Here is a 12,773-nt window from a genome sequence, read left to right as displayed (position 1 = left end):
CTTAAGACCTGGATTGTCACCTAGCGGTACCTAGCCAATGTCAGGTCCTTTCTCTGCCATGCCTGTGACTGTGTCCGTCTGCGACAGTTATTCCCATTGAAGTCTACTGATTCTCCATAAGTAAAAGGCTGTTGTGTCCATTTTAGAAGGAAAACAGAATCACTCAGAAGCACTCAACACTGTCCTTCCTGGGCCTACAACACAGGATATTAGAGATGGATAAATTCTTGAAAGATTTTTCTTTTTTCCCCTCATTTTCCCATTTCCCTGGCATCTAGCCAGAAGTGCACAGTGTGTCCTCGAGCCAGGCAAACCTAGCGGAGGCTGCTACTGCTCTTTTCTGTCCAGCCTCTTAGATGGGGTGTCTACTATGTCGCCGGAGGAATGGGGCAAAATGACAAAGCCTGATGTAAATGGCCCGGTCCTGCCTGCCCCATGCCACCCTGACTCTTCACCACACACTTCTGAAGCCTCTCTTCCCCAAAGCCCCCCAAGATCACATGAACTGGACTCCCAGTTTTCTTCCAGTCCCCAGGCAGCCTTGCAGAGAGTAACACTGGAGGTCACAGACCTGAAGATAGATCAGGAGGGAGATGAACTGAGTTACCCCTAGGTGAGGGCTGTAAGGACCCTCAGGTTCTGAAAACTCAGAGTTGGCAGTGTCTCTCACCTTGAAGTTTTACTCGAGTGGAACAAGTCCAGTAGGGAAACAAAAAGATGGCTTTTCCTCTAGGTCCTGAGAGAAGTTGGCATGCCATCCACCAGTGCCAGGCTCCACACCTTCCTCCAGACTGACTAGGTCATCAAGACACCTCCCTGACAGAATGAAGTCCCCTAGAGGCCTTGGCTTCACACCCACAGGGCTGGGCCAGAGTCAGGCTAGGTGAGGCTCCTGTGGATGCCTGCTCTTCAGGACTGTTGAAGTTGGTCCAATTTTTCAATCGTGGGCCAATTAGTTTCACAAATGGGGGCCCCCGTGGTGCCAGGGCACATTTGTTCCAGGCCTGCGCACTGGCCAGGCCCCATTGTCCTGCTTCCCACCCCCGTGTGAGCCCATTGTCCCCATCTCCAGCAGGCCCTACTTACTGTTGATTTATACGGGTAGGCGTCCTGCGGGCTCCAGGCTTCCCTGCCACAGCTGGCTGAGGTGCTAAGCCTTGGACTCCCTGACCTTTGCCCCAGTCCTGCTGTCATTTTGAAAGTTACAGACCAGAGGACTGCATACTTCTCCGGATTTACTTTCCATCCTGATCCCCCTTTCCATACCCCCCTTCCCACTTCCCCTCTGGCTCCCCCCTGCTCTGACTGTAGAGGTTTTAAGTTCATTTTGGAATGTCTGAAAAGGTCCAACAAGTGGCCTGGGAAGCCAAGAGGACTTGGAGCAGGTGGAGAGAACACAAGAGGCAACCCCTCCTTGCTGAGGCTGCTGCTTCTCTGAACGTGCATTCTGTTCCTCAAGTTCATGGGTTCCGAGTCTTATGTACAACTGGGAGATACAGAGTAATCCACAGGGAACCAAAATGTGTGATGTCATTTTCCCTTGGCACTTAATTAGTCAGGGTCCCTATACCCCAGGAAAGGGGACTTGGTGTATGTGAAGTGGGCTGACAGCAATGGTCCCATTGTCCCCCTTTATTCTCTCTTATAAACCAACACTCCTCGTGCCTTCCCTTACCCACCCCCCCATTTCTTTTCCACCCTTTTTCTGTAGTCCCCTCCCACATTTTCTCCCCCTCTTGGGTAGGTTTGTTGCAGTGATTGACAAAATTAGTAAATCCATTCATGTTACTTTTATTGTGCAGGTCTCAATAAATCCCGAGTGTCCGGGGCACACCTTAATGAGCTAGTGAGCTGACAAATTTGTTTACTGTAGCTGGAGGTGCTGGGTAATGAAATGCGCTTGTGTCTGGGCTCACTGCTAAACAAATACACGGGTTTCCGGGAGGGAGGCAGCCGGCTCTGCTAGCTGCCACAGCCCCGCCAAGCAGCCGCATTCCCCACGAGGCTGACACTGGGGTATGTGCTTGTGTTTTGAAAAATGCAGCCACTCACCCATCTGCTGCTTAGTTTTAAAACAAATTTCAATCCGTCATCTGAACCCTCTTCCCTTTTATGTTATTCATCAAGGAATTTCTATTCCTTTGACGGTACCAAACCCTAACATCCCTTCTTCCTGTTGCAGACATAATAGAGGGTTAGAAAAATGTAGAGGTACCTCCCAGGGTTCTAAGATTGTAAGAAGAAAAGTAGGAAGAGGGAGGAAGGACTGGAGGAGACTGAAGATTGACAGGGTCGAAAGGGACAAGAAGACGAGCGGCTAAGGTTTGGGCTTCCTGGATAGGTTGGAGAAAATATGGCCAGCGGTAAGTGATGTGTAAGATACAAATACCCATGCTAATTTAGTTTGATGCTAATTTGGCTGGAGGCAATGCTTTCAAGGTGTTACCAGGTGGGCAGTCACGGGCAGAAAGTGGTTGAGTGGGACTTATCGATGCTTTGGTGGCAGATGACGTTACCGAAGGGTCAAGCCGACTGAGAAGTGCTGCAGCTGGGTGAACTGGGTTCTTATGGCAGAGGGTCCTGCCACTCAACGCCCAGAGAGAAATCGGAGATGTGAATGGGCAGCTTGTGGTCCTTCCTCCAGTGGAGCAAAGAGAAGTTCAGCAGATGTGAGGGTCTGGGCATTTGTTTCCCTTCTGTCTGCCTCCTGCATCCACACCCCTGGGTCCTTTTCGGTCTCTTAAGATGCAGACAGAACCTCCTGCCTTTGGTGTGAGTCAGCTGTGCTGCCTGTGTCTGTCTCTGGCACAGTGGGTGATGCATCTCTGTATCTTCTTCAACAACAACCTGGAGGCACATACGTGGAAGGAGAAAACTGGGGGAAGGAAGGTAGAGGTAACAATTTAACTGATGACTCTGGCGTCTCATGAAAGATAATCCCCAGGGGTCAGAGGCAGCGGTAAAACCTCCTTGCAGGGTTAGAGGAAGGGAATGGAGATACAAGAGGTGGGGTTTTTTTTTTTTTTTTTTACTTATTCCCAATTTGATATTCGTTCCCATCCGGGGAAGCAGCTGCTCTAGGTAGTAGGAGAGATGGCTCTTCTTTGCTGAGTGGGATTGGACACCAGAAACCCATCTGTGTTCACACACACACACCACACTACATGTACACCCCACATGAAGCAGTCCTAGCCTGCTTACCAAAAGAAATGAAAGTATATTTAGCTTCCTCTGCTCCTTTGATTAAGGAACCGCTTGTCTAGGGAGATAATAAGAGCCTTGCTCCAAGAAAGCATAGCACCTGAGCGTCTTCGCCAGCTGCGTGCCCCTCCGATCATGTGCCTTCCTTTCCATTCAAGAGCTAATTGTCATGGAAATGGCACAGGTGTAAACACAAGGCTTTTGTGTCTCCTGATTTCAGACCCCATCGTCACCTGGACAAGATAAAGGCCTGAGACCTGGGCCATCCCTCCTGCCTCCTGCTCCACCCCAGCCTGGCTTCTTCCCAATTTTTGCTAAAATTATACTTGTTTTTAAATCAGGAACCTGTAAGTTGTGCCTGCGTTGTAGCCCAGACTGGTTGTGTTGCTCTTGGGGAACATGGTACGGCTCACTTTCTCCCGTGATAGTGGCTTGGCATAGCGGCATGCTACTGCCTGCAGCATCCTGGGTTCCTCTCAGAGGTCTCTACTCAGATAAAGCCAAGAGTTTCAAATTCTTCAGAAAAGAATTTCAGGAGAGGTCGGTATGAAGCAGAGCTGGAGGTTTTTGAAGAAAAGGTTTTAACATAAATTTAAGTCTGAGTGTTAATGGAATGAGACATGCTTCAGGAAAGGGACCTGCTACCCACGTATAGATGTGAGCGTCTCAAGAGGGAATTAACTTAGATGTTTTTATGGGAGCCAGTATGTGATTTTGGTGTCTCCTGAGGTTATGTCTTAAAGGGTTGATAACGGCAGTGCCCCACAAATGAGATCACAGGGTGATTTCCGCGGTGCACTGGACAGGATTACAATCTGGTAAGATGAAACCGTTGAGTCATTAAAGCTTCACAAGGGAGTTTGGACATGTCTTTCGCTGTAAATGGAGTTTCTAATTTTCCTTGAGAGGCTCCTAGAAAAATGCTGGTTTATAGTTGGTAAAGGAAAAAAATGCCATGGCTGGTCATAAACACTTAAGATAAGTCACAGAGAAGGAATATTGACACTGTTCACAGCAAATGGTGCCGGAATTCTTTCTTTAGAAAAAAATGTTACATGTATGTTTGTCTGCATGTGTGTCAGTCCATCATGTGTGTGCCTACTGCCTGTGGAGCCTGGAGAAGGCCGTCGGTTCCACTGGAACTGGAGGTATGGGTGGTTGGATCCACCAGATGGCTGCTGAGAACCAATTCTGGGTCCTCTGCAAGATCAACAAGAGCTCCCAACCGCAGCACTGTCTTTTCAACCTCTGCATTAGAACTATTGACCCTTAGCCAGCAAGAGACTTTAGCTAGATACATGAGTTGAGGGGCTCCTGTCTCTTCCTGTGTCCCCTAATTTTCCCCTTCTTTTCTGCCTCAGTAGGATTTATGCACACAGGTCCCAGGTATTCGCTGGGAGCCTACCCATATTGCCTCAACCCACAATCTAAATTTATCCTTATCATCCCTCTTTCTAGTTCATATCCCCTTTGGGCGAGTACTTACGGAGTCTAGTCTAAGCCACATCTCCTCATTCTCCAGAAATATGGGGGAAGGGGTCGTTGGGTCCTTTTTCTGGTGAAGTAATTCTCTTTAAGCCAAGGCTAAGTTTCTAATCTTGGGATTCCCAAGTTGGAGAAAACAATGCATTTGTGGCATAAACTTGACAGTGTCTGTCAGTTGTCTCGTAGCAACACTAGGAAGTGAATGTTGGAAGCACAGGTTGGTGATGTGGGTTCTCCCTTTGTATGCTGTGAATATGTTTTACTACTGTTAGTTAATAAAGAAGCTGCTTTGGCCTATAGCAGGGCAGAATAGAGCTAAATGGGAAAATTAAACTGAATGCAGGGAGAAAGAAGGCAGAGTCAGGCAGATGCCATGTAGCCGCCGAAAAAGGAAGACACTGGAACTTTACTGGTAGGCCACAGCCTCGTAGTGATACATAATTAGTAGAAATGGGTTAGTTTAAGATATAAGAGCTAGCTAGGAATATGCCTGAGCCATTGGCAAAATAGTGTTGTAATTAATATAGTTTCTGTGTAGTTATACGGGTCTTGGCAGCTGGAAAATGAAGGCACAGTCTCTGCTTACAGATTAGTTATGAAGTTTGTGTCTTCAGTGCAGAGGCTCAGGGCCAAGACTGTGTTGCTCAGCTTTCTGTGACTGTATCGAACAACAGGTAACGAACCTGTGGATCGGAAAGGTTTAGTCCATTTTACAGTTTCCAAAGCTGTAGCTCACGGCCCCTTATTATCCTTGGGCCTGTGATGAGGCAACATACCCTGGCATGGAGCATGAGAAGGACCAGAGCTTTCTCATCTCCGCCTGGACAGGAAGTCAGAGAGACAACAGGAAAGATGAAAGTCCACCCCTCACTTTCAAGGGCATTCATTCTGCAGTGACCGGAAGACCTCCTTCTGAGACTTTCTACCTCTGCCCAGGTTGGGCAGTAAGCCTTGGCCCATGTCACAGGAGAACATTTCTGATCCAGTCTCTGGCTACAGCAAGGGTAGTAGTTGCCTGCCCCAGGATCATAAAGCTGAGAACAGCCACCCTTCCGGACCAGAAGTATAGGGTCTTTGTGCTATTTCACAATATGGTAAGGAGTGACCTAAATGGTCAGAGGTCTTGCTTCTGAGGAGTAAAGCTCAGACAGTGGTGTGGTATGGCAGACGTGGTAGGGGGCATCTTAATGATGAAACTCCATGACCAAAAGCGACTTGGGGAGGAAATGGTTTATTTTCCTCACAATTCCATATATTAGCTCATTATCAAAAGCAGGGAGAGGAGAAACTCAAACAGGGCAGGAACCTGATGCAGAGGCCATGGAGGAGCGCTGCTTACTGACTTGCCCCCATGGCTTGTTCAGCCTGCTTTCTTCCAGCACCCATGACCACCAGCCTAGGGGTGGCCCCACCCACAATGGACTGCCTTTGTCTTCGTATCTATCACTGTTTAAGAAAATGCTCTACAGTCCTGCCTACAGTTCTATCTTGTGACAAGTTAATATAAAACTATCCTGCCCAGGGTCCCAGTGAGTTTGGCACCTGTGTGTCACCTGGCATTAGTGGTTGCCATGGAGATAGGGTAGGACTGTCTTTTGGTAGTGGCCTTGTTTATAGACTCAGTTCTGAGATCTCACCAACCCAAACTGTCTATCTCTGTACCATGACCTATTGACCCCCCACACACACATGCATCTGTTTTTGTCATCATCCCAAAGTCCCTCAGTATTGTCACCTCAGCATACAGTTATCTAGGGCCTACTGGCATGAGCCCTGTGCTGTGTGTCGGGGGAGATAAAGATGACTATTCTGGCTCCTGCTTTGGCAGCTTAGTCTCATAGGCAGGACTGAACGTCAAAAGTAAACGCAATAAAGGGTTTCACGTGTTGTAACAATAACAATGAGTGCTCAGAGGAAGATGGTGTCCTTGGCACCAAGTCTAAAATAGTACAAGTCATTCAAGATACCATTGCTAGGGTCAGCTTCCTAGAAGAGGCAACCCAAAGTCAATAAAGCAACGTATGCTTGTCCCTGTGCAGGGCTTCCATGAGTCACCATCCAGGTTGTTCACGGCACAAGGTGTCCAGCAGAAGAAGAGGTGGAGATTAAAACCTAGCTCTCTCTTACTAGCCAACAATGAGATCTGTTGTCCACCCAGAGGGAGGAGACAGGCTTTTCAAGTTTAGAAAAAGGCATCATTTGGGCTGGCATTAGCTCTACAACTAAACCACTCTGTGAAGAGTTCTCAAGTAGGTATCTCATTTGTTGTTCTTAGCAACCACAGCAATATGGAAAAGGATGGGAAACACTCCAATCCAGGGAAGTTAAGGGGCTTGCGTGGGGTCCCAAGGTAATGGAAGTGGGAGGACCAGAATCCCTGCTCCTTTTCCCTCTCTCCATCTCACTGCCCGTGACTTCTGAAGACTGTCTCCAGACAGTCAGAGTCTACCTCCTCCCTGATGGGACTGCCTCTGCTTCTGATGGTCGCCTCGGTGGAGGGCAGCACTCAGGCATTGCAGAGAGCAGAGTGTGCTAACGCAGCGGGTCCCTTGCCCTGCCACGCATCTCACCGCAGCTAATGAATTGCTAATACAATTTTCTAGATAATTTTATTTCCATAGCCCCACATTTTAATGTGTTTCCAAAAGCTAGCATTTATTTGCTTAATCTCCCAGTGTAATAGAATCGGCCCTGACTCATCATACGTGCAAACAATCAGCTAGGCAGAAACGACAGCAAATTGTTTAATAACTCACATCTAGTCTTTAGATTTTTAACTTGCACGCACCAGCAGTTTTTCTTGTGCCTCGTTCACTCTTCAACCCTTCCCTGGTTTTCTTTTTCTTTCCTTCTTTTTTTTAAGTCCTTTTCTTTGACCGTGAATGTTGGTTTTTCAAGCAGAAGAGTGGGGAAAGTAGACACAAACCCTCTAAACCGTCTTCTCGCCCTGAGTCTTGGTTGGTGGTTAAGTGGCCAAGGAGGGAGCTTACTTATGCTTGTGTGAGAGCCTAGGAAGGAGAGAGAGACAGCTGGGGTCATAATAATATTTCTTCTTAACCAATAATCATGGAACCGTAAGCCTGTCAACGGTGTGCAGAGCTGGCCATTTGGAATTTTTTCACGGGTGCCGCTTTTCCTGACCAGACCACAGTTCCAGTCAGAATGCTCTCTTCCTGTCCACAAAGCCTTGGGCATCGTCTGGTCCTCACCTTCTTTCTGGAGCAGCACAGAAGCTATTAATCTCTCCCTGCTTCCAGCCACTTGGGACCCTCCACACCTTTGCCACCTACAGAGGCCCTGCCCATCGGGCTGTTGGAGACTTGTACCTGTCTTCGGGCCTTTTGAGTTGCTGTGACATGTGATTGTAGAGTGGAGGATTCGTATCTAGAAAATAATGTCTCACAGTCCTGAAGGCTGGGCAGTCTGAAATAGGGATCCCAGCATGGCTGGGTTCCCAGGAGGCCCCTCTTCCTAGTTGCAGACTGCAGACTTCTGTGCCCTGTGGTCTGACTGTGAGAAGGGATCCTCTTTATAAGGGCAGTAATAGTGTTGAGGAAGGCATCACTCCTGTAATCAGACTTGGTGAAGCCCCCACCTGCTGATACCCCACTTAGAGGACAATGATTTTAACATACTCACTTTGGGACTGGGAGAGGGGACACACATATCGAGACCTTTGGCCTCCTCCAGTCCTTCTATGGCCCCATTTTTGCCTAGGATGGTATCTGGGCTCTCCCTCCTGGGACATCTGGTCCTCTGTGATCTGACCTCCCTGGTTTTGAAGACTTCTCTCCATCCTCTATGCTCTGAAATCCATCTGCGGTGTTTCCTTAGCCAGGGATGGGCGCCCTGTTTCCTACTTTGGCTTCTCAGATAACATTCCGTTTCTCAGAGCAGAACTCACAGTCTCCCCTGAGGCTCTTGCGGATTCACCCTGGACTTGTCCATGCTCTGGGTGGTCTTTCTGGACCAGTGCCCTCCACCCCCAGATTCCCTGCCTCATCCCAGCCTGTTCATGATCACCAGGGAATGGCGTGAGACAGGAGAATGGACACAGGTGGAGGTGACCCAGTGGAGCAGCTTCCAAGCATCTTAAGGACAGCAAGGGGACTGAATGCCCCAGGAAATTCAGTCTACTCTGCTAGGTATTACCTTTTGGGGTATCCTCCTGGGGTACCATTCATTCACCTCCCATCCTGGGGATACAAGAACAAGACGTTTTGAGTGGTAAAAGGCATAGCTGTTTAGGAAGCCTGCTCCCCCAGGCTGATTTAAGGCAGCTGTTTGAACACCTGGCCTAATTGGGGCTTTCTGTGGGGTAGAGTTCAGGGTAAAGAGGGTGCAGGTGCTGGGAACCCTCAGCTTGAAGAAGCTCGGACCACTGTGCTGTGTGTTAGAATGTGTTGTGGACGGCCTCTGTTTGTTTACCAGGCTTGACAGGGCACTGAAGGACACAGTGTCACTGCTCCCAGTGGCTTGAAGGCCTCAGTGTCAGTGCTCGCAGTGGCTTCTGCCCAGGCAAACTGTTTCTTTCAGTGCATTGTCCTCCATCAGATGGGGCTGAGGACTTGAGATCTCTCCCAGAGATCTTACTGACTCCTTCCTGTTGGGCTTGGGTTTGGGAGGCTTCCGAGATCTGTGCCTGTGACCAGCTGTCTGTGCTCCCAGACCATTGCTGGAGTGCTCTTTGCATGCTTGGTGTTTGCTCTTTATTGCCTTGACTGCATCTCTTCTGGGGGAAGCCGAGACCAACAGGTGTTTCTAGTCCAGAGGTAAGATGGGGTTCAGAGGCTAGGGAGGTGGGTCCGTGGGTAAAGTGGTTGTTGTGCGAGCATGAGGACCTGCATTTGGGTGCCCCTCACCCACATAACAGCTAGGAGGCATGGCTGTGCATACCTGTAATCCCAACCCAGGCCCATGGCTCTCTGGCCAGTTAGCCTAGCCAAAACTGTTCAATGAAAGATTTTGTCTTCATGAAGTAAGATAGAGAGCCATAGAGGCTGCTTAGTGAGAGATCCTGTCTTGATGAAATAGATGGAGAGCCATCCTGATGTCAACCTCTGACCTCCAAACACCACCCCACACACATACACGAGGTCTGCTTTCCCAAAAGGTACACTGCACGCACACACACACACACACACACACACACACACACACGGGACTAGTGCACACCCACACACTAAAAAATAAAAATAGAGAGTTCAATCTGTGATTTCTGGAATCAAACAGACCAAGACATTTCTAGATTCCCGGTTCTGCCACTTTCTTACTGTGTGACCTTAGGCAAGCTATTTAACCTCTGTTTTTCTCTTTGTGAGAAGGTGGCTATGAACGCTTGCCCTATAGCGATGAACGTTTTAAATAAGTTGGCAGCACAAATAAAGCACCCAGCTAAGATGGCCTTTATTAGCCCTCCATCCTTCCTGCTCTTGGAGACTTGGAGGACATCTTCTTCCCCCACGCAGCCCTCCTAGTTATTGGGAGATAACTAGATATCTGCATGGCTGCAGATACCTAGACTTCAGTGTCTGCAAAGAGAGCACACACGGGTAATAATGAGAAGAGAGAGGATGGTGGGCCAGTGGTGACCCCTGCCTTTTATTCCAAACTGAGCCATGTGTGATCCTGAGGAGGCAAGAACCAGCCCTCCATTTCCAGTCAGGGAGGCAGCAAGGCTCTTCATCGTTCCCCTCCCTTCCTCTCTCGCCTGCCCCTGGAAGCTTCCTCATAACACCCCAAAGAGCCCATGACTTTCAGGAACCCAAGTGCTCTGGCACTCCCTCCATTTTGGACTAGACTGACAGACCTGACCACCTTTTCTGTTTATGTCCCTCACATGAGGGACAGCATTGTGGGACTGAGCACAGGCAGTGCTGCCCAGACACGGGCAGAGAGACAAGCAGATGGACTTGTGTCAGGACTGATGTCTTGGGGAGGTAAAGTCCAAAATAGCAGACAAGGAGCTATGAACTGAGACTCAGCTGGAAGGCTATGGATCCGGCATCAGAAAAGGGTTGATGAAGAGAAAATAGCAATCCACCTTTGTGGGGTTCAGTGGAGCACCTGGTCTGTTGGGCCAGCCAACCAAATGACAGGGCAGAACGAATATCTCCTGTAACTCACAGCTTGAAATCCTTTGGCCACTTCCCATTGGTCTTACGATGAAACCCGGAGCTTGTGGCATGACTGGTTGGGCTACATGATCTGGCTCTCAGTTCCTCTTCAGCCCCCTTCTCACCCTTCTTCCTGCTTCCACAGTTAGGACTGGTCATCCTACTCCACTTGGTTTAACTCCATCCATCCTCTTGAACCCTGTATGCTGGGTGGTATTGAAATTAGAGCAGGTCCCAGTATGTGTTTCCATTGTTCCATCCCCGGAAGCTCAAAGAGAGCCTTCCTTGTGGAAAGTATCACGATAGTATTTGTGGAATGAAGTGGCTCTCAGGATTCCTGATTTGCAAAATGGGAAAGTGGTTATAAGAGTGTCTGCCAGGGCCGGGCGGTGGTGGCGCACGCCTTTAATCCCAGCACTTGGGAGGCAGAGGCAGGCGGATCTCTGTGAGTTCGAGACCAGCCTGGTCTACAAGAGCTAGTTCCAGGACAGGCTCCAAAGCCACAGAGAAACCCTGTCTCGAAAAACCAAAAAAAAAAAAAAAAAAAAAAAAAAGAGTGTCTGCCAGGCATGGCGGCACACACCTTTAATCCCAGGACTCGGGAGGCAGAGGCAGGAGGATCTGAGTTTGAGGTCAGCCTGGTCTACAGAGCGAGTTCCAGGACATCCAGGGCTACACAGAGAAGCCTTGTCTTAAAAACAAAGGAATAAGGAAGGGAGGAAGGGAGGGAGGGAAGATGAAAAGAAAAGGACAGAACAGAGAATGTGGTCTCCAGCTAAGCTCAGGAAATGAATGAATGAATCCCAGCTATGAACTCCATGGAAATTGGGGTGAGTTGGTCTCCTGTGCTTCTCTCCTCTCCTTGTGTGGTTTACGGTTTGAAGAGAGTTATATTAACAACAGTGGTTAGTCCATAGGATCCAGGTCATTGTTGGCTTTCACAGGATCTACCCATCTTCCCACCGTTGCCTCAAACTCTGTAAATTCCCTGTGATTATAGGCCCCCAGTCACCCACTTTCTCCTGGACTGGACTCAAGACACTTGCAGAAATGCATTTGACTCTTCCTGTGGTTTTATGCCTTTTTCCACTAATCTTTAGGTCTCATGGAGACTGGACACCACTTAGCTACATTCAGGGTGCCCAGTCCACATTGCACGGCCTGGGCTGCCCCTGAGTTTGACCTTATGTGTGTGGGGAGGGGGATAGGATTTCTAGTCTGGCCTTGGATCTCGGTCTTGCTTACTCTCTCCTGCTGCTGTCTCCCACAGGCACGGACATGGCTGTTTTCTGTCTCCTGTGTGGGAAACGCTTCCAGGCCCAGAGCGCGCTCCAGCAGCACATGGAGGTCCACGCGGGCGTGCGCAGCTATATCTGCAGCGAGTGCAACCGCACCTTTCCCAGCCACACAGCTCTCAAGCGTCACCTTCGCTCACACACAGGTAGGCTGGTCCCAGGGGGGTGCGTGGGGACATTTCCGGACCTTATATCTGGGCTTAACCTCCAAAAATATTTTATGTGTTGGGGGAGGGGCGGTTCCAGGTTGAGGCGTTCTCAGCCTTTCTCTGCTTGAAGTTGTACATAGAAGAGCTTCTATAGAGTGTTTAAATGTTGACAGTTCTCCCAATCCACCACCCACCGCACACCTGTTTCCAGTCTTTCCATACACAGTGCAGAAAATAGTCATTAAGAAAAACACCATATTCTTGAGTTCTACTCTCAGAAACTTTGGTCCCCAGTGGGCTCTAGATGGCAACACCACTAATAAGGATTCCTAAGGGCTTCTGATGCGAGGGGGGAAGGGGTGTACTAAAATGCATTTTGAGAATAACTGACCTAACTCGATTACAATCCCACCACTTGCCCAATCCATCGAAGAATAGCACGGAAGTCAGCTCAGGGCTCCAGAGGGCACACTGAAGAACTCATCCTGCCTTCGCCACAGAGACAGGAGGCTTCTGCCTTGGCCTTA

At 49.0% G+C, this 12,773-nt stretch overlaps 1 protein-coding gene across 4 annotated transcripts in view; it reads left to right on the top strand.

Moving 5' to 3' along the window:
• Zbtb16 (zinc finger and BTB domain containing 16) overlaps positions 1-12,773 on the top strand; it is a 186,092-nt gene that overhangs the window by 161,259 nt on the left and 12,060 nt on the right. For all 4 annotated transcript variants that reach the window (XM_057766641.1, XM_057766642.1, XM_057766644.1 and 1 more), the window contains exon 5: positions 12,073-12,243. In XM_057766641.1, the coding sequence (XP_057622624.1) occupies positions 12,073-12,243 (171 nt within the window). The remainder of the gene's footprint in view (positions 1-12,072; positions 12,244-12,773) is intronic.

This window comes from Chionomys nivalis, chromosome 4 (assembly GCF_950005125.1).
Source record: "Chionomys nivalis chromosome 4, mChiNiv1.1, whole genome shotgun sequence".
Classification (NCBI taxonomy): domain Eukaryota; kingdom Metazoa; phylum Chordata; class Mammalia; order Rodentia; family Cricetidae; genus Chionomys; species Chionomys nivalis.
The sequence above is the reverse complement of the archived record's forward strand: the minus strand, read 5'-3'. Positions and strand labels throughout refer to the sequence as shown.